The 19851-nt window shown below is 35.7% G+C and overlaps 2 protein-coding genes across 2 annotated transcripts; both read left to right on the top strand.

Annotated features, from left to right (window-relative positions):
- The first annotated feature begins 726 nt into the window (after window positions 1-726).
- On the top strand, window positions 727-3009 carry LOC149933669 (uncharacterized). The gene is made up of 3 exons (XM_090157371.1): window positions 727-847; window positions 900-1633; window positions 1678-3009. The coding sequence occupies exons 1-3, from the start codon at window positions 727-729 to the stop codon at window positions 3007-3009; spliced, it is 2187 nt and encodes a 728-aa protein (XP_090013497.1).
- Window positions 3010-3127: 118 nt separating this feature from the next.
- On the top strand, window positions 3128-12096 carry LOC149933668 (uncharacterized). Its single transcript, XM_090157370.1, has 3 exons — window positions 3128-3958; window positions 4062-4718; window positions 11950-12096. The coding sequence occupies exons 1-3, from the start codon at window positions 3128-3130 to the stop codon at window positions 12094-12096; spliced, it is 1635 nt and encodes a 544-aa protein (XP_090013496.1).
- The last annotated feature ends 7755 nt before the right edge of the window (window positions 12097-19851 follow it).

The raw sequence follows: 19851 nt of genomic DNA, 5'->3' as shown, positions 1-19851 counted from the left end.
GCTTGTATAAAATTTTACGTCATTGTTTGCCCATTATTGTTGCCTCTGTTAAACTGTTCAGATTTTAAGAACCATAGGAATAGTGCTCCATATATTTGTGTATATGTTTGTATTGATATAGTGGCTTAGTGCCATATCCGTGCGTTTTATACTATTACTTAATCTTTTACTCTCAACCTGTTAAAACATATTTTTTCCCACTTCATATAAGCTCAGTTACTTATAACAAACAAAATTGTATTTTTTCGCATCTGGTATGTATTATCGTATTTTCGTTTTTTATTGCCTAAAAATCCAGAGCTAAAACAAATGTATAAATAATATTCGTTTATAATATTGTCTTTAAAAATAGACACGCGCTGAGGAGATACAACTTTCTAGTATCAATGTTTCGCACGCTTTTTAGTCGACGGTTAAAGTTTGAATTTTCACGCGTTTTGAAATATTTTTTTTTGGAAGAATAAAAAAGGGTTATTGTGAAGGTTTTGACTTGAATAGGAGTCTTATTTTTTTGTTGGAGTCCAGATTCACTGGGAATTATATTCCGACTACTATTTTTCTTGGGAACCTTTAGATATTCTCAGTACTCGCATCGTTTTAGTTGAAACTCATATTTAGTCGCGTTTTCACATAATTTTGGGGCCGAAACCCGGGAACTCAGTGAAAGTTGGATTCTACAGCGTATAGAGATATCGCTGATCATCGGAACCTATCAACAATTACAAGATGGACGACTTAAAGGTCATCAAGAGTAGACGAGCGGCTACCAAGAGGGCCGCTACGAAATTGAAGAACCTCGTCGCGACAGAAATAGAACTGGAGGAGCCAGATGTTTCCAAGTTAGAAGGTTACGTCATGGTATTGATTCTAAAAGTGGCAATTTTAAAAAAACTACGAAGAGGAACTGGTTGGATTATTTCCAACGGAGGGCGAGTTGGAAAGAGATCACGGAGAATCGCAAGAATACATCGACGAATTGGAAATTATTATTGTACGAGCGAAACGTTTGGTGGAACGGAAGAAGAAGGATGAGCGTCGTATTCGTCGTCAGTTCAACGATTCAAATAGCAGTGATTCGGATGATGATAGCACCGCGAGCGCATCGAGCAGGAGGGTAAGACTTAACCCTCCGATCTCACCAACAACAACAGTCAAACTCCCGAAGCTGGAAGTTCGTCATTTTAACGGAACTATTAGTGAGTGGCAATCATTTTGGACACACTTCGAAAACGTCATCCACAACGCTGAGGGTATATCGAAAAGAAATAAATATAGTTATCTACTATCGTATTTGGAGGGAGCCGCTTTAAGAGCCGTCGAAGGGCCATCACTAACGGAAGAAAACTACGACAACGCTGTCGACGTACTGCAGGAGAGATTTGGACGCAAGGACATAATAATTAGCGAGCACATGAACGCTTTATTAAACCTGCCAAGTGTGAGAAGGTCAAACGACATCGCTGGCCTCAGGAAGATGTACGACAGTTGCCAAGTACAAGTGAGAAGTCTGAAATCTCTCGGAGTTATTGATGAGTCATATGGGAGCCTCCTCTGTCCTATAATTACCCAACGATTGCCCGAAGACATCACACTAGCCGTCAGTCGACACCACGCTGGTGAAGAGCTTCTAAAAGTAGAAGATTTATTGAATTTTCTACAAAAAGAAATCGCAAGTAGAGAACGGGCCCTCGTTCTTGGGAAATAGCTGAACCAGAGAAACCGCAATCTCACAATACGCATCTGCTGAATACGCGTTGGAAAACGACACATACGCAACCGCCGCAATATCGCAACTTTCGGAAAGAAATCGGATACAACCAAAACCCTTCGAGTGCCGCCGCCTTAACCACAGGTGTCGAGAGAAGACCCTGCCTTTATTGTGAACAAACTAATCACTCTACTACGGAGTGCGATAAGCTTACTGTTAAAGACAAGAAGAGCATTCTAGTTCGTAAGAGACGATGTTTCGTGTGTCTGAGGGAAAATCATCAAGCCAGAGAATGTAGGATGAACGCTAGAAGTTGCAGAAAATGTAACCGTCGTCATCATACAAGCCTCTGTGAAGAAGTTGATAACAAAGCTGATGAAAAATTACAAACGCAAAGTGATTTAAAACCAGTCTCGCAATCAGATTTAACGAGAGTGAAGGAAATAACTCAATTGTCCGCCGCGGTCACGAGTAGCCGAAAAGAAGTGGTCTTACTACAAACAGCTCTAGCCATAGCTCAGAGACCAGGATATAAAGGAGATTTACCGGTGCGCTGCCTTCTTGACAATGGTAGTCATGTTACGTTCATCAAAGAAAGTATTTCGAGACAACTTGGGCTTGAAATCGTGAGCGAAGACCATCTGGAGCTGAGCAGTTTTGGTAGTACGAGACCAGAAAAAGTGAAAAGTAGGAGAGTACGACTGCAGTTGAGAAGCCGTCACGATCCAAAACAAAGTGTGATAATCGAAGCGTGCGAAGCCCCCGAAATCTGTGGCTCGGTGTTCTCACTTCCAGGACCCGATATATCCGAAGAATTCCAAAGAAGAGGCTTTCTATTGGCCGACGCAGCGTTAGCTAACAACAATACTCGAGACTCGCACGCAGTTGACGTACTAATTGGAGCAGACTATCTATGGGCGATAGCAAGCGGAAGATCCGAACGCATCGGAAGTTTCCTAACCGCACTGGAAACAACATTTGGATGGACTTTACAAGGTCCAGTAGAAGTCGCTTCACGAGCGATCAGCATTAACACTGTGGCGATTATGCGTGTTAACGTTGAAGAGAAGCAAGATGATAAACTATCGAGTGAACTTCGTAAGTTCTGGGAATTGGAGTCCTTTGGTATCGTGGAAAACGAACCTGAATGTCACTCGAAGGAGGATATACAAAAAAACTTTGAGGAAACTACGACCTACGCAAACGGTCGCTACTCTGTTGCATTGCCGTGGAAGTTAGACACATCTAATCTCGCAGATAACTACTTAGTCGCCTCCAAACGCACTTCGAATACTCTTTAACCTACGTAAGCAGCCCATTATTTTGAAAGAGTACAATTCAATTATTAAACAGCAACTTGAAAACGGAATAATTGAGGAAGTTAAACCTACTATGAAAAAAGGTAAACTCGTTTATTAAATGCCACACAGAGCTGTAATAAGAGAGAATAGCGAAACGACAAAAATTCGTATTGTTTACGATGCATCTTCACACGCGTTCGAAACCGCTTCGCTGAATGACTGTCTCGAAGTCGGCCTGAAATTAAACCCGGATCTTTATGATATTCTTATACGATTCCGTGAACACAAGGTTGCCTTTACAGAAGACATCGCGAAGGTCTTTCTCCAAATTGAAATTAGAGAAGAAGATCGCGACGCATTGAGATTTCTATGGATCGATGTCGAGAACCCAAAAGCAACTATGAGACTTAAAATCTACAGATTCGCACGAGTACCATTTGGAGTCACATCTAGTCCGTATCTATTAGCGGCCACTAGACGTATGCACGCGAGAAAATATCAGGAAACGAAAACAGAAATCTCCAGAATTATCGACGATTCCTTATACGTAGACGATCTTTTATCTGGTGCGGAGACAGTTAGCAACGCGTATCAGTTGATCATTGAAGCCAAAGAAGTTATGAGCGAGGCGGGAATGCTTCTCAGGAAGTGGCAAACCAACTCCTCTGAGTTGAGACAACTTCTCTATGAAGGGGACGATGAAACTAACAGTGACGAGCCTATCAATTTCACCCAATCTAAAGTCCTCGGACTCTCATGGGACAGCGTACGCGACAATCTTATTTTTTACACTAAAGAACTTTTGGACTTTGTACAGAATCGAGCCAGCACCAAGCGTTGGGTGGTCAAATCCGTGGCCAAGGTTTTTGACCCGCTTGGACTTTTGTCACCTTTCATAGTTAGGGCGAAAATTATTTTCCAGAAACTTTGGGAGAAAGGAATCGGTTGGGTATGAGGCCCTTCCTATTGAGCTGAAAGGTGTCTTTGATTGTTGAGGCAGCGAACTAAAGGAATTGAGAGAAATCAAAATCGCACGATATTACTTTAATGAGGTCGAAAAATTGGACATCGCAAACGTCACACTTCATTGTTTCACTGACGCGAGTCAGAAAGCGTACGCAGCCGTCGTTTATCTTCAGTATCAGACCAGAGATGGAGGAACTCGATCAACATTGGTTACGTCCAAATCCAGAGTGGCACCTCTGAAGAAACTTTCACTTCCCCGACTCGAGTTGATGGGAGCCGTATTGGGCGCCGAATTGACCAACCATCTCATGAAAACGTTTGAAACGAAACCTTGCAGAATTTTTTTGTGGACAGACTCGCAAATTGCAATCGGATGGATTAAAGGGACGGCGTCCAGATGGAAGCCATTCGTAGCTAATAGGGTGCGCACTATCCAAACCCTTTCGGACCCAATGAATTGTCGCTATTTCAGAAGTGCGGAAAACTCCGCAGACCTCCCAACGAGAGGTTGTAAAATGAACGATCTAGCGCAGAACGAATTCTGGTGGCACGGTCCGACGTTTTTACAAGAACAGGTTTTGGTAAGGGACGTTGTTACCAACGACGAGACACCTGAAGAACCACAGGAAGAATTACGTAACGCAATGCATGTTCTCAAAGTCACGAATCAACAAGAAAGCGATCACCCTATAAACATCAAAATGTATCGCACACTGAAAACCCTTCACCGCGTAACGGCTTGGGTATTTCGATATATTCCAAAGGCAATTTTCCAAAATATCGCAATTTGTAGCAATACTTTGCAACGCTGTCTTGTAGAGTAGTTTCCGTAGAATAACCTGCAAAAAACTAGAATGCGACAGCGATCGATCTTCAAAAGATAAATAAACATTTATCAAAGAATTAGATTTGCTTGTAAACGCCATTTTATACTGTCTCTGCTCATCTTGTTTTTTACTGTCCACTATAAACTATACTACAGTGGAGAAACTTCTATTTGGTCCTACTGCTAGTAGAATTTATTATTCGTTTCATTAGTTTCCACGCACGCCACGGATTTCAATCGGTAGTCGTGTAACAATGAAATTAAAGAATGTGTCAATATTGAGATACAGCGGGTACGTGACGGAAAACAGAGAGCGAGTATGAATTAAAACAAAACATACTACAGCATTATTTAGCTATTAAAAAAACGCCACCTTACTTAAATTTTATTTTTTAATCAACCAAAATCACCGCGACTGCGACATTATCTTGAAAATAACGGGCCTAAAAAACAATTTCGAAGAAAACAGCAAAAAAAGCTCGCTAAAGTGTTAGTTTGGTCTCATTTAGTTTTTTCCTTCGATGTTCCGCCTACACCTAAATCTAAGGTAGAGTTTTCTAACATTATATTGGAATCCGAGGCGTGCGTGAGAACTAATGAAACGAATAATAAATTCTACTAGCAGTAGGACAAAATAGAAGTTTATCCACTGTAGTATAGTTTATAGTGGATAGTATAAAAACAAGAGGAGCAGAGACAGTATAAAATAGAGTTTACAAACAAATTAATTCTTTTGATAAATGTGTATATATCTTTTGAAGTTCGATCGCTGTCGCATTCTAGGTTTTGGCAGGTTATTCCACGGAAACTACTCTACAAGACAGCGTTTCAAAGTATTGCTACAAATTGCGATATTTTGGAAAATCGCCTTTGGAAAAAGCCTTATTTTGGTTAAAATTGTACCTTTGAGTGCTTATTACAGAGCTTCTGTTCAACCAAATTTATTGAAATTTTAAATTACGTTCAACTTAAGTCTATACATTCAATGATAAAAGTAATTTACCGAAATTCCGAGAGGGGAACGTTCGGCCCTCTGGTGGCAGTTACAATAATATATTCGTATAGAGCTAATGAACCTGATCAAAAATATATACACATTTAATAAATTTTATTCATATTTAATTTTGTCCCAAAAAAGTCGATTTTGAAACACTGTGTGCTGGTTCCGTCAATGGTAATTCGTTATATAAGCCCAAACGTCTATGGAACTTCGTTAACGCGAAGCTTAAAGCTAAATCCCCACCGATTTCACTCATAATACAATCCTCTTTAAACTCCGATCCCAATGAAATTGCCGAAGAATTTTCGAAAACTTCAGTAATATCGCCACCAATACCCCAACCAACGCCGATACGTATCCGCTCACCGATATAACAACCGTCGCTGACACGCTATCGAACATTTCAATTGATGAGGTGGACATCAGGATTAGAATAAAAGAAATGAAGCTAACACACTCTACGGGTATAGACAACATACCACTTTTCATCATCAAAGGGTGTTCTGAAATCTTAGTGCCGTTGTTACACCATATATTCCTACTATCCGTCACCACTGGTGTTTTTCCTGATCTGTGAAAGTGTATTGTAGTTTCACCAGTTTTCAAGAGTGGCTACGCTGGTGACGTTACAAATTATCGTCCGATATCACTGCTGTGCTGCTTCGCTAAAATATTTGCTGCAGTGATGCACACAGTTATGTACAACTGGTTTAAACCTAATTTTACTGATCGACAGCATGGCTTCATTCAGGGGCGATCTGTTGAAACAAATCACGTGACCTTTTTGAACGACATAATGCCACAGGTTTCTATCGACTTATCGAAGGCGTTTGACCGTGTGTCTCACCCGTTATTATTGGGAAAGCTTAAACATTATGGTCTAATAGGCCCTGCTTCTTTGTGGTTGGAGGACTACTTGAAAAGTAGATCAAACGTCATTAAGTGCAACGGACGCGTAACCCACGTGTCCTACTCTACTACATGCGGCGTGCCCCAAGACAGTTCATTGGGTCCCCGCTTGTATAATATATATGCCAACTATTTACCCAATGTGATAAAAGACTCTGAAGTCATCCAGTTCGCTGATGACAATAAACTCTATAAAACAATCACACGTATCGAAGACTGCCACGCTTTGCAGTCTGATCTTCATAGCATTCACGGCTGGTGCCTACGGAACAATTTATTAATAAACTGCTCCAAAAGCTTAGCCATTTCGTTTACTAGAAAGTCGAACTCTCTATTCTTCAAATACCAAGTCAATTGTGATACCGCTCCTCGGACGTACACTTTAAAAGACCTTGGATCGCTATTGGACAGTGGCCTTTATTTTAAAGAGCAAATTTCTTGGGTATCATTCGTTTAGCGAGGGTCTTAAAATCCATTAAGTGCTTTCGCACTTTATACCTCAGCTTAGTGCGCTCAAAATTGGCCTATGACGCTTTGTCATGGGGTGGTTGCGCTAACTACTTGTTTCGCAAAATTGATGGAGTACAAAGGAAATTTGTGGAACTCGCCCATACATTCTTTCTAAAAAATAAACCCTACGATTACACCTACCTCCTGGACTACTTGAGCCTTGAAACAGTTGATCTATTTTAAAACAAGAGTGAAATTATATTCATCTGGAAACTACTGAACAAATCTCATGTAACTAAATTAACTCCCTATTTAAATTTCCATACGCCGCTATACTGCACGCGTCAGATTAATACATTTTCTAAAAGAAAACCTATATCCCCATTGTTGCGCATGCAAGAAACATGCAACAAATACAATAGTCAAATTGACATTTTTTCATGCAATTATACCTCTATTTTAAAAATTGTTTAACAATATCCCAAACAAAATGATACTGCCATCTCATTTGCCACTGTAAATAACACTCTGCTGTGTATTACCATGTTAGTACAACTTGTACTGTTGTAAGCACAATAAACACATTTTTCATTTTCATTTCATTTCATTTTGTTATTATTATTATTATTATTACTATTATTATATTAACTATCTAAATTTCATTTGTATATTCTATACTAAGCAATTCCTTTTTATAAATATGAAATAAAAAATACCGAACACCTTATTGATATAATACGTAAATTAAAACTTAACTCCAACAAATTATCATTCCAATTACTGATGTACAAAAAAGGCTAAAAAGCGACAATGACTAAAAAATGTCAACCAATTTTACCGTAGAAGGCATTTTAACCGCTTACGAATTGAGTTTAGACTACGTTTTCGATGGTGTCATTAATACACAAATTAAAGGAGTAATAATGGGCGCCTCTTAGCTTCCATTTAAATGCAATCAAATATCTTAAAACGACTGTATGCTCAGGTTTTATGTAGATTTTGGTTTGTAGACGATATCCTGTCTTCCATCATCAATATCTCACGAAGAGATATTTTTATTATTTTATATTCTTAAGAACCTAATATACAGTTTCAGAAAAAAAAGGTGTTTTAAAACCCGTTGATACCAAAATCAACCCAAATTGGACGATTCATCAACTTTCGTTTATTTCAACGAAACGAACATAACAATTAATAAGCAGAAACGTATTAAGGAAGACAAGGATATTATAGACATGCCGTTAGGAAAAGGCGAATTTCCTTTTAAATCCCCTGCTGTGCTTGCCAGACTCATATGTGACCAGTAGTAACATGTTTTAAAAATCGTCAAAGCGCGATAAAGCATAATGATCAAATCAATAGTTTAGCTTTACACTCTATTAATACTGGCGTCACTAACTTCTCCGATAAAAAATATTTAACACTGAATAACAAACATTTAAAACAAAAACAGCTAAAAGAATACTTAATAAGAATAAATTTGGTATATTAAACATTTAAGCATGTGCCATGAGCTATTAATTTGTAACATAATTGATATTAAAAATAATTCACCTTCAAAGAAAAACGTCATTATTGCATCCCAGGTATTTTTACACAAAAGCCGAAATTTTGAGAATGGAGTTTTGAATTTATTTTGTCTTTTAGTGTTGGATAACATTTGGAACATGGTGTGCAATGAACCAATGCAAAGAATGGATAATATCATTAGGATGACCACCTAAACGATATGAGATAAAAAAGTTATTTTATTTAGATGTCACGATATAATTATTTATTGACTAAAAACCATTGCTCTTATTTTTAAATGATTTTGGACACTCATAAATTTATACTGAAACCTTAATTTAAGTTAATCAAAACTCAAATTCATATCTATTTTAAATCAGTTATACAATACTATTGATGTGATCAAATGTTTACGGTAACGCTAATTATTTCTTATATGTTGTGCAGTCTTACCCTCTAAATATGGTCCATTGTTTTAAATTATAATTCGTTAGAAATTTGAGGTAAATTGACCAAAATTTAGAGGACGCTTAATGAGCTTGAAAATTCTCATTACTTATATTTTTCGAGTTAGTTACGGCTACTCTATCCAAAAAATATGTCGGTAGATTATCTGTATTCCCACTGCTTTGTGTACTATTACTGCAAATGGAACGTCTATTAAATCCATTGCCCAAATCGGCATATTTGAACATTAAATACCATCTGTGTGGATAATATTACGGCCACCAACAGAAAAACTATGTAACAAATAGTTTGGAAAATTTGAGGTACAATACTTCTTGAGTGCGCAAGCACAAAGCAATTAACAGTATGGTGCTTTTGGGTGATGGCTAACAAGCCAACTCTATCATCATCTACCTTTTTTCTTCCTTAGAGAATGATTTAAAAATTTGGCCGTTGCTATTTACCCCCGATTTTCGGTGGTAAATAGCCTGTATCTATTTACCACCGAAAATCGGGGGTAAATAGCACAACTGCGCGGCCATGGCTATTGGCCACCGAAAGTCGGGGGTTAATAGTCTCGATCGCGCGGCCACGACTATTTGCCACCGAAAGTCGGGGCTCGGGAATTTTGGTGACATATAGCAACCGCCGCGCGATCGAATCTATTTGCCACCGAAAATCGGGAGTGTCTGATTTTCGGTGGCAATTAGCGTAGCCGCGCGGCCAAAGCTATTTCCCACCGACACGAACCGACCCCGACTTTCGGTGGCAAATAGTCTCACCAATGAAAGAGGCTATTTTCCACCCTAAATCTGAAATTTTATCGTTTCGGTGGTAAAAAGTCTTCGCCGCGCGTACCGTGCTATTTGCCACCGAAAGTCGGGCTTACATTTTGATGCTAAATACAGAAATCCGCTTTCATAATACGATTTTTTTTAATTTCAGTTTATTATATATGTTTGGTTTTTTTAATTTTCGGCTACTAGTAGCGTCGGTTTATATGGAAATTAAAGTATGGGTCGTCTCTAAAGAAAAACATGCTTCATGCTATTTTTAAATATAAACAAACGGGTACCTTGTTTCTATTATACGCGGGATTCTTAAAGGGAATATAACCTCCAACGCGTTCTTTATGGAAGACACCATCAATTTCCTTAATTCCCTTCACAATCAGCGATTATTAGCGCCGCAGGTGTGAAAAGCCAAGGCAGGCAGCGGACAATATAGGAACCCTCGTAGGGCGACAGAAATACCAGAGGTTATATTCCCTTTAAAGGTGTTTCATTAGTAAGTGTCCGTTTTTCAGGGGCTGTTCATATAGACCAAAAGGTTACCATATATTTTTGATAAAATTATCTTTATCAGCTTATTTTATTTTGAAAAATTGTTTTCTTATGTAGTTAAGTTGGGTAATCTTTAAAGATTTAGTTGTCGCTGTTGGTAATACCTGTTATCCTTAAGAAAGGGTTTGATCGAAATCTGACTAATTGATGATCAAAAATTAACCGATAAAATTTTGATTAATATTATAAATTTTCATCACGATTTGGCCCGTCGATAAAAAAAAAACCATTTTGCGTACGAGTATTTATCTAGAAATGTAGGGGCTGTGCATATGTATTATTTTAAATCAATTAATTAACATTATTCATTTTAGCTTATTCAAGTGTTGTTCTTGAACTATCAGATTTGGCCGCTTAACTAAATGATCAATTAGGGATCGTCTATAAAGATTTCTTACTTTGTAGTTGTATTCGAAATATTATATTTCCGAGGTTACGTAAGCTTTTATTTGGCTTTGTTCGGATTGCGGGCTTTTTTTACTTTACACAGGGGTTATCTATACAAACCGAAAAGGTAAAAGTTACCTTTTTAACATTATTTTCTTTAATTGTCTGTCTGTTGGTCACTTTAGGTAAACTTTTCCTCATGACTTCATGAAAAACAAATTGCGTACGGGTATTTATCTATAAATGTAGGCGTTGTTCATATATAACGAAATGTCACTATATAAATATATATTTTAAATAACTTTCAATTAATAAACGTTATTTATTTTAGCTTACTCAAGTTTTTGTTAAATACATGATGAATTAGCGGTCGTCTATAAAGATTTATTACTTTGTATTTGTATCACCTTTCAAATGTTATATTTCTGAGCTCAAGTAAGCATTTTTTTGGTTTTGTTCGCATTGCGGTCTTTTTTTACTTTACACAGGGGTTATCTATACAAACCGAAAAGGTAAAAGTTACCTTTTTAACATTATTTTCTTTAATTGTCTGTCTGTTGGTCACTTTAGGTAAACTTTTCCTCATGACTTCATGAAAAACAAATTGCGTACGGGTATTTATCTATAAATGTAGGGGTTGTTCATATATAACGAAATGTTACTATATAAATATATATTTTAAATAATTTTCAATTAATAAACGTTATTTATTTTAGCTTACTCAAGTTTTTGTTAAATACATGATGAATTAGCGGTCGTCTATAAAGATTTATTACTTTGTATTTGTATCACCTTTCAAATGTTATATTTCTGAGCTCAAGTAAGCATTTATTTGGTTTTGTTCGCATTGTCGTTTTATTTAACGATACATACTCTGGTCATGCATACAGACAGAAAAGGATTATGTACTTATTTTAATATTATTTTCTTTTACGGTTTGCCTGTTGGCCAAAGTGGGCCGAAACGTACTTCGCTTTCTTCTCTTGGTTTCATACTACATATTGGATTGCAAATAATTCAAAAATTTAAATACAAATCGTTAAACTAAACTTACGATTGACTCAGGTAATAATCATAACATTAATTTGTATATATTAATTCAGCTTAAAAACTCGCTAAGACTCAGAATATTTAAGCAGAAAAAGAATACCACAAACATTACCAGCTCTTCCAAAGATCCTGTTAATTTTTCAAAGGATCTGTATGCACCATCAACATCAACCATCACCACCAATTTTTCTTCCCCATAAAAAAAATGTATTTTCATCACAATCAAAGGAATTTAGTCATGCCCCTGCCAAACTACATGTGGGAAGTACTGAAAAAAGGAATGGTGTATTTGTAAATTCCCAGAGTCAGGCTATATGATCTGTTGTGATGGGGTACATTGCGAAATTGAATGGTTCCATATTTCATGTCTTAAAATAAAATGCATTCCAACAGGAAAATGGTTTTGTTCAAAATGTGCTAATATTAATCGAGAAAATAGATCAAAGAAAAGAATGAAAGTTTAATTTTGTTTATCGTAGAACTGTGATTTTCAACAGGAAGAATTTGCAATTTTGTTTTATTAATTTTTATCACTTTTTTTTGGCATTTATTCAATTGGAACTACTGAAGGTGTTAAGTTGGTTAGTGCACAGCACATATGTAGCTGTTTTATCAATGGTGGCAATATTTTCATCTGGAGCTCGGTGGAGCAATTCAACCGGAACTTTTGTATGGAGTATTTTATATTTTTGTCGCAGTTGTCCAATGACATTCTCCACATGAATTCTAACATTTGCTAGTCGTCGTGTGCTTTCCACATCATTTGGGGATAGTTGCTTTTTACCATGAGTGAATGCTGGATACTTGACAGAAGCACAAAACAATCCAACAGAGTCATCGATATCAAATCCCCTGTTACTAACTTATCAAAAAATCCACAATGTTCAGTTAAATATTTGTCTGAAACCCGACCACCCCACCCTTTTGAAATATAGCTAATGGACCCTTGAGGTGTGATACCAATTAAAAATTTTACGGTATTATTGTGTTTGTAGCTTGACCAAGTGTTGGCTCTAGTTATAACACTTGATGGTTTGTCAGTAAAAACCTCAAAACAATCAATGATCACAGCACATTTAGTTCCAAATTTCTCACTAAAACAAATAGGCATTGTTGTTTGTAATTCATCTCTTTCAGGCCACTTAATAAACCTAAAAAAGCGATTGTACATGGCATTCAAACAATTGTAAATTATTCTACCGACACTCCTTTCAGAAATAAAAAATCTGTATGCCAATTCCTTATTTGACGATGCCAATCGAAGTTTCATAACAGTTAAGATAAATTGTTGGAATGGGGTCAGTTTTGAATTCTTAAATAAGAATGGTGTAACTTCTTCAACTAAAATATTCAAGATTTCTAAACTTTCGAGTCCAGTAAAGAATAGAACTTTTTCATTTTCACTTTCAAAATATGATGTAATGAAAAGATAGTTTTCCATTTCCTTCTCTTTACATTCAATTTCTTGTGATAATTTTTGTATTTGATTTTAGCATATATATACCTTTTCATTGGTTTGTTTTAACAGTTAATTAAGGTTTTCAATCATGCATCTGTATTCTTTTATTTCTAACTGGGCTGCTTCAAGTTCAAATTGAGGGCAAATTCTAAGGAATGTTTGAGAATATCCTTCTGTGAAAGTGGCGTTTGTCTGTGTAGAACATTGCAAGGTGTTGCATTCAGTCTGGTTTAATTTGTCTGAGACACATGGCTGGGCTTGCATAGAAAAACATTTGGTACTAGTAGGTGTAGTTTGAGTAGAAATATCAATAGACATTGGATGAATATCAGTTTGGACACCAAATGGACAATTATCTGGTTCCGTTTGTAGGCCAATTTCAACAGACGAAATATTTTCACAGGGTGATGAATAACCACTTTCTGTAATAAAAGAAGTACTTGGTTAAAATGTAACAATACTGCATTCAGCTGGCATTGGAGGATCATGAAGCAATGTGGTGCTTAAAGGTGTAGAGGTTGCGGAGGGAAGGTTTGGATTTGTACTCCTAGATGTTTTGGGTGTGGTACAAAAATCAAGCTTGGCTCGTTTCAGCTTCTTTTCATTACAGTGGTCATCTTCAATTTCAGCACCGTTGTCTTGATCAAGATAAAGACTCGGAAGCCAATCAGAGTTTGTCCCATCATACAGCCTTGATGGTTTCCCTAAAAACCAATTATTTATACATATGAATTTGAAGTGATGATCAGAAGTTATGAAAAATAGAATACCTGAGGAAAAATGTCTCGAACAAACACGATGTTTTTCATTATATCCATCAAGCCTTAGCTTAATTATCCACTGATGTTGCCTATCAGCTGAGAGTTGTTTGGTTTCTTCTCCTTGGTTTTTAATAACACATGGAATTCGATAAAAACTTATATAATCCGAAGAAAAACTTTCTCCGCTACAATTCTTAATACAACAACGTCGCCATTTTTTACCCATTTCAAAGAAACCCTAATTTTTTACGATCAAAGAGTACTACAAGATATCGCGCTCAAAATGGAGGCCTCTTTTTAAAAAATACACGTTCGTAGATGGCCTTACCATCGCGATTTTCTTCCCCCTGGAATTTTTGTTCCCCTCTGAAGCTGTGACGTTTCACAAATCCCCTCTGCCTTTAGTCTATATTACCCGCAACAGCGCCTTAACGCCTCCATACAATAGTGTTCTCGTGTACCCCTTGCTACTGAGCATCTAAGGATCCCCTAAGATCCGATGCCACTAGTGTCTGTGCAAAAAAAATACTACCAACAGCGACAACTAAATCTTTAAAGATTACCCAACTTGACTATATATGAAAATGGAGAATTTCCATCTTCAAAACATTTTTGTCAAAATAAAATAAGCTGATTTAGATAATTTTATCAAAAATATATGGTAACCTTTTGGTCTATATGAACAGCCCCTGAAAAACGGACACTTTCTGATGATAAACCTTTAAAAATCCCGCATATTATTGAAACAAGGTCACTGTTTGTTTATATTTAAAAATTGCATGAAGCATGTTTTTCTTTAGAGACGACCCCTACTTTGATTTCCATGTAACCCGACGCTACTAGTAGCCGAAAATTAAAAAACCATACATAGATAATAAACTGAAATTAATAATAATCGTATTATGAAAGCGTATTTATAGCATCAAAATGTAAGCCCGACTTTCGGTGGCAAATAACACGGTACGCGCGGCGAAGACGTTTTACCACCGAAACGAAAAAACTTCAGATTTAGGGTGGAAAATAGCCTCCATCATTGGTGAAACTATTTGCCACCGAAAGTCAGGGCTCGGTTGGTGTCGGTGGGAAATAGCTTTGGCCGCACGGCTACGCTAATTGTCACCGAAAATCAGACACCCCCGATTTTCGGTGGCAAATAGACTCGATCGCGCGGCCGTTGCTAGCCTATATGTCACCGCAGGATTTTCATACCTCTAACTTGGAATGGTTATCCGGCCGTATTCCCTATGGTAAGATCTCGGGGACCGTTTTCAGTGACGTCTATGTGAAAAAAAAATCGGCCCCTCGCACGCGTCTCCCCTCTTTAGGAGTTTTTACCCCGCGCAACCTCCCGTTTTTACAACTCTAGTTTTTTGTTGTTCGACTCCCCGGCCATTTCGAAATTTAGGGTTTGAAACCCCACCATTGATAGCAGTAGAAGGAAAGTAAGGTCGACACGCCAGTCCCGGGATCGGGATCGTCGGGATCCGAGATTTAAGGGGTGAAATGGGGGTAAAATCGTCGAAAAGTCAATGTATTTATGATATTTCTCGCGACGATTTGTTTTCCCGTATATCAACATATTGTGTCCAGGTCAACTTGTTCATTTATCTACGCTTATCTCGAAAGATACTTGAACGTATATCTTATCAAGTTTTATCGTACGGAATAAGTTGAAATGATGTAAAAATTGATAACCTAGGCGACGCGTGCGCAGATTACCCCGGGGGACGCGGTTAATTTGAATTTAATAGTGTTTTGACGTCATGGAATATTCGTTGTTAAAGTAGAATGGAAATATTTTTAAACTTCATTTTAATATCATTGTAGTACGCTTGGCACTTGAACCAATCTCACGAGTATTTCTTAAAACAAATATCTCGATCGCGTTTTATCGTACAAAATAAGTGGAAATTATGTAAGTTGTATGATACTTGATAACCTAGGCAGGAAGATAGCGCGCGCGTGCGCGGATTACCTGGGAGGCGCGGATTGCCCGGGCGCGCGGTTAATTTGAATTTAAAACATGGATTCCCTCTCCGAAATAGTTCATGTAACCAAAATTGGACCGCAAGTTTTTTTTCTTTTTAGGGGAATCTCTGTGGGAGTTTAACATTACAATAAAGCTAATAGGTCCAGTTTGGGGTACTTTTGGTCCGAAATGGGGTACATAGGGCCGAAAATGGTGACTTTGGTTGTTTTTAGGGTACTTTTGGTCTATTTTGGTCCATTTTTGGGTACATCAGAAAAGCAGTTGGAAAAACGAAGAGCCTTATTTTTTTTTCCACCCATCTCCAAACTCCAAAAATTTATTGCTATAATTTATTTATCCCTTCCGTAGGTATAAAATAAGATAAAAACCACTTACCTATATTTTAATTACGGTAAATTAAAAATACTTAATTAGTGTACTAAGTTACGTTTTTAGAACCTTTTGTAACAATTCCAATATGTAAATATAGGTATAAGGATTGAAAAAATACTTAGTGGTTTTACTGATAAACTCTAAAGGAATTTAACTTTAAAGGGTATCTTAGATTATTGTTTTTAATTTTATTCAAGTTGAAAACGTATTAAGAGTCCTTCAAAGTACTATAAAAGGATTTTATTTACGAACTTAATTCATATTTTCTTCAAACTTTCAATTCGCTTTTATTACTATTTAAATACGGTAAAATATAATTCTTATACACAAATATAGTCAGAAAGATACTATCAAACACTAAAATTAAAATTAAATTAAATTTGTGTGGATAAGATTTGTAAATATCATTTTGAAACTAATAACTTTCACGCTTTATTTAAGTCAAGCCAATAAAAACAATTACCTATATTTTAAATACGGTAAAATATAAATACATTTCCGATATGTAAATAGGTAGAATAACACTATGAAAAGTTCCTTTTTCTTCTTTTAATACGACAAAACACAACTCTGATACGCAAATATATAAAGAAAATAAAAAAAAATTTACTCTACGTTCGATACGTTAAAATACATTTCCGATACACAAATATAGATAAAGAAATACTATAAAATGTAAAAAGGTAGAAAAATACTATACATTAACCATTATGAATTTAAGCTTACAACATCCTTCACGTATAGAGCATAACATATATGTTCAGAGTTAACTTGTTTCCTCGTTATCTTTATCGCATGTGTTTTAAATAGCGTATGGAATAAGTTAAGAATGTACTGAAATGGTGTATGTTTAAACCTCGTAGAATAAAGAGTAAAACATATGTTCCGAGTCGGCTTGATTACTAAAGCGAATAACACAGAGACGTTTCCGGTGTAGTCACGTAGGAAGAAAAATACTACAACACTCTCTATACTCTACATTCAACACGTTAAAATATAATTCCGAAATGCCAATATAGGTAGTAAAATACTACAAAATCTCTATACTTTACCTTCAATACGTTAAATTACATTCCAATATGTAAATATAGGAGGAAAAATACTACAAAATCTCTATACTTTACCTTCAATACGTTAAATTACATTCCAATATGTAAATATAGGAGGAAAAATACTACAAAAGCCTCTTTTCTTGGCGTTCAATATGTTAAAATAGATTTCTGAAATGCAAATGTAGGTAGTAAATACTACAAAATCTCTATACTCTACCTTCAATACGTTAAATTACATTCCAATATGTAAATATAGGTAGTAAATACTACAAAAGCCTCTTTTCTTGGCGTTCAATATGTTAAAATAGATTTCTGAAATGCAAATATAGGTAGTAAATACTACAAAAGCCTCTTTTCTTGGCGTTCAATATGTTAAAATAGATTTCTGAAATGCAAATATAGGTAGTAATTACTACAAAAGCCTCTTACTCTACGTTCAATACGTTAAATTAATGATATGCCTCCGATCGAATCGTTCATTTTTTCCTATTTAAATATACGCATTTAAATTAGAATTGCTTCTAGTGTTCGGCAGTCGATTAATTTTTATCCACAAACTTTCCGATTTATTTAAAAAACGTTGGTAAAAAGAATATCATTTTAACTTATTTAATTGTGTTTTTTACCCAACCAAGCATTTATTTGAATAAAAGTGGTATTTATTTAAATAACCAATAGTTAAATAAAAATTGTTAAATGTTTAAATAATAGAAAGTGAACAAGCCTATTTTTTAAATAAAACAAACAGACTTTAGAGTTGATAAGATTTGTAAATATCATTTGAAACTAATAATTTTCACGCTTTATTTAAGTCAAGCAATTACATTTTTAAAAATGAAAGAAGTTAAACAATATAAAAATTTGTAAATATTGTAAATATTTTTAGGTAATAAAGAAATTAAGAAATGTTTTAATTAAAATATCTTTCATTTTCTACTACATTTTTAAAAATGAAAGAAGTTTAACAATATAATTATTCTAATATAATTTCAAAATCAGGTATTATTTAAAGTACAAATGCATAATTTAGTGAAGCAATTCTTATTTAAATACTTTTATTTAATTAATTTGTGTATCTGAAATGTATTTATTGAAAAATAAGTGGGTTTTACTATTTATCGGGTAATTCCATGCCAAATCACCCGTTTTCGGAAAAAGTTTCCCACGGCACCATGCGCGATTTCGACGTTACTTTACACGTTAGTAATATAGATAGTTTTAGTGGGAAATACAAATTTTTAGCCCAAAATTCAACGTAGTTTTTAAAACATGATTTTTTGAAATAATGATGTCTAGGGTGTACATTTTCGAAATGCCGAAAATCTTGGTATGTGCGTACGAATAACTCAAAACGTATTCAAGATAAACCCACGAAACTTTTTATACTATAAATAAAGGTAACAGTGAGTAACTAGAAAGTTTTTTTCCGAAATCTATAAATTAAGTTTTTAAAAAACAATATTTGAAAATGGCGATTTTAACTGAAATTTCGTTTTTTGAGGTATACTAAAGATGATGTTGTCGCCAAGATATTAAATCGGAGATAAATATGAGATTTGATATTATGTTAAATTGACCCAATGAACACGAAAATAGCGCTGAAAGAAATCTCAGGAATTTAGATTTTGAGTTATAGCTACGTGAACCGACATATTTTTTGAAAAACTACCAAACATGGTAGTGATTGCGGCAAAATTACGGTACGTAGGGAGTTGAAAATCAAAAAAAGGTTGCCACCGCTAAAAAGCTAAGGTTTTAAGCTACAATATACGTTAGTAAAAAAGTTGTTTATGGGAGACCTAAATAACCAAAATCAAGATTCAATTTTAACTTATTTCAACTTGCTACGTAAGTTCCAAAACTTCGCACACGTGGCGCGGCAAACTATAACGTTTGTTTCTAGTTTCTACTCTTAGATATTCCTTTTTTACGGATTATGTCGTGGGCTTATCAGATTATAAACAGATAAACTAAAGATTTGGTCTGCTACAAACTTCCAAAATATCGTCTAGTCACAGTATACAGGGTGTTAACTAAAAAACGATACAGAGCCAATTACTCAAAATGTGTTTTATGTAAGAATTTGAAATTTACAATTTACATAGAGGGTGCAGGGGGACAAATGACAATGGAAATTTCAATGACCTTGAACCAGGTCTTCAAGGTCATTCAAATTTTATCTCTAGAATCGTTAGGATTAAAAGAATGGTTCCAATTCGAAATGTGCTCTACGTTTAATTTTAAGTCTAAACAGCTAAAATGGTTGTTTTTAACATTTTGTGCACACCACATGAACATTTCTTCAGGTTTTTTGTATTTGG

Source organism: Leiobunum rupestre, chromosome 8 (assembly GCF_980474605.1).
Source record: "Leiobunum rupestre chromosome 8, qqLeiRupe1.1.hap1, whole genome shotgun sequence".
In the NCBI taxonomy this organism is placed as follows: domain Eukaryota; kingdom Metazoa; phylum Arthropoda; class Arachnida; order Opiliones; family Sclerosomatidae; genus Leiobunum; species Leiobunum rupestre.
This window is presented reverse-complemented; position numbering and strand designations above follow the sequence as displayed.

Bases quoted from the DNA above. Each gene is read 5' to 3' on its own strand.
- LOC149933669 (XM_090157371.1), top strand. From the start codon at position 727: ATGGACGACTTAAAGGTCATCAAGAGTAGACGAGCGGCTACCAAGAGG. The intron at 848-899 runs GTTACGTCATGG...AAAACTACGAAG, and splicing joins AGATGTTTCCAAGTTAGAAG to AGGAACTGGTTGGATTATTT. The intron at 1,634-1,677 runs GTAGAAGATTTA...AATCGCAAGTAG, and splicing joins CTGGTGAAGAGCTTCTAAAA to AGAACGGGCCCTCGTTCTTG.
- LOC149933668 (XM_090157370.1), top strand. From the start codon at position 3,128: ATGCCACACAGAGCTGTAATAAGAGAGAATAGCGAAACGACAAAAATT. The intron at 3,959-4,061 runs GTATGAGGCCCT...TACTTTAATGAG, and splicing joins GGGAGAAAGGAATCGGTTGG to GTCGAAAAATTGGACATCGC. The intron at 4,719-11,949 runs GTATTTCGATAT...ATATTAATTCAG, and splicing joins TTCACCGCGTAACGGCTTGG to CTTAAAAACTCGCTAAGACT.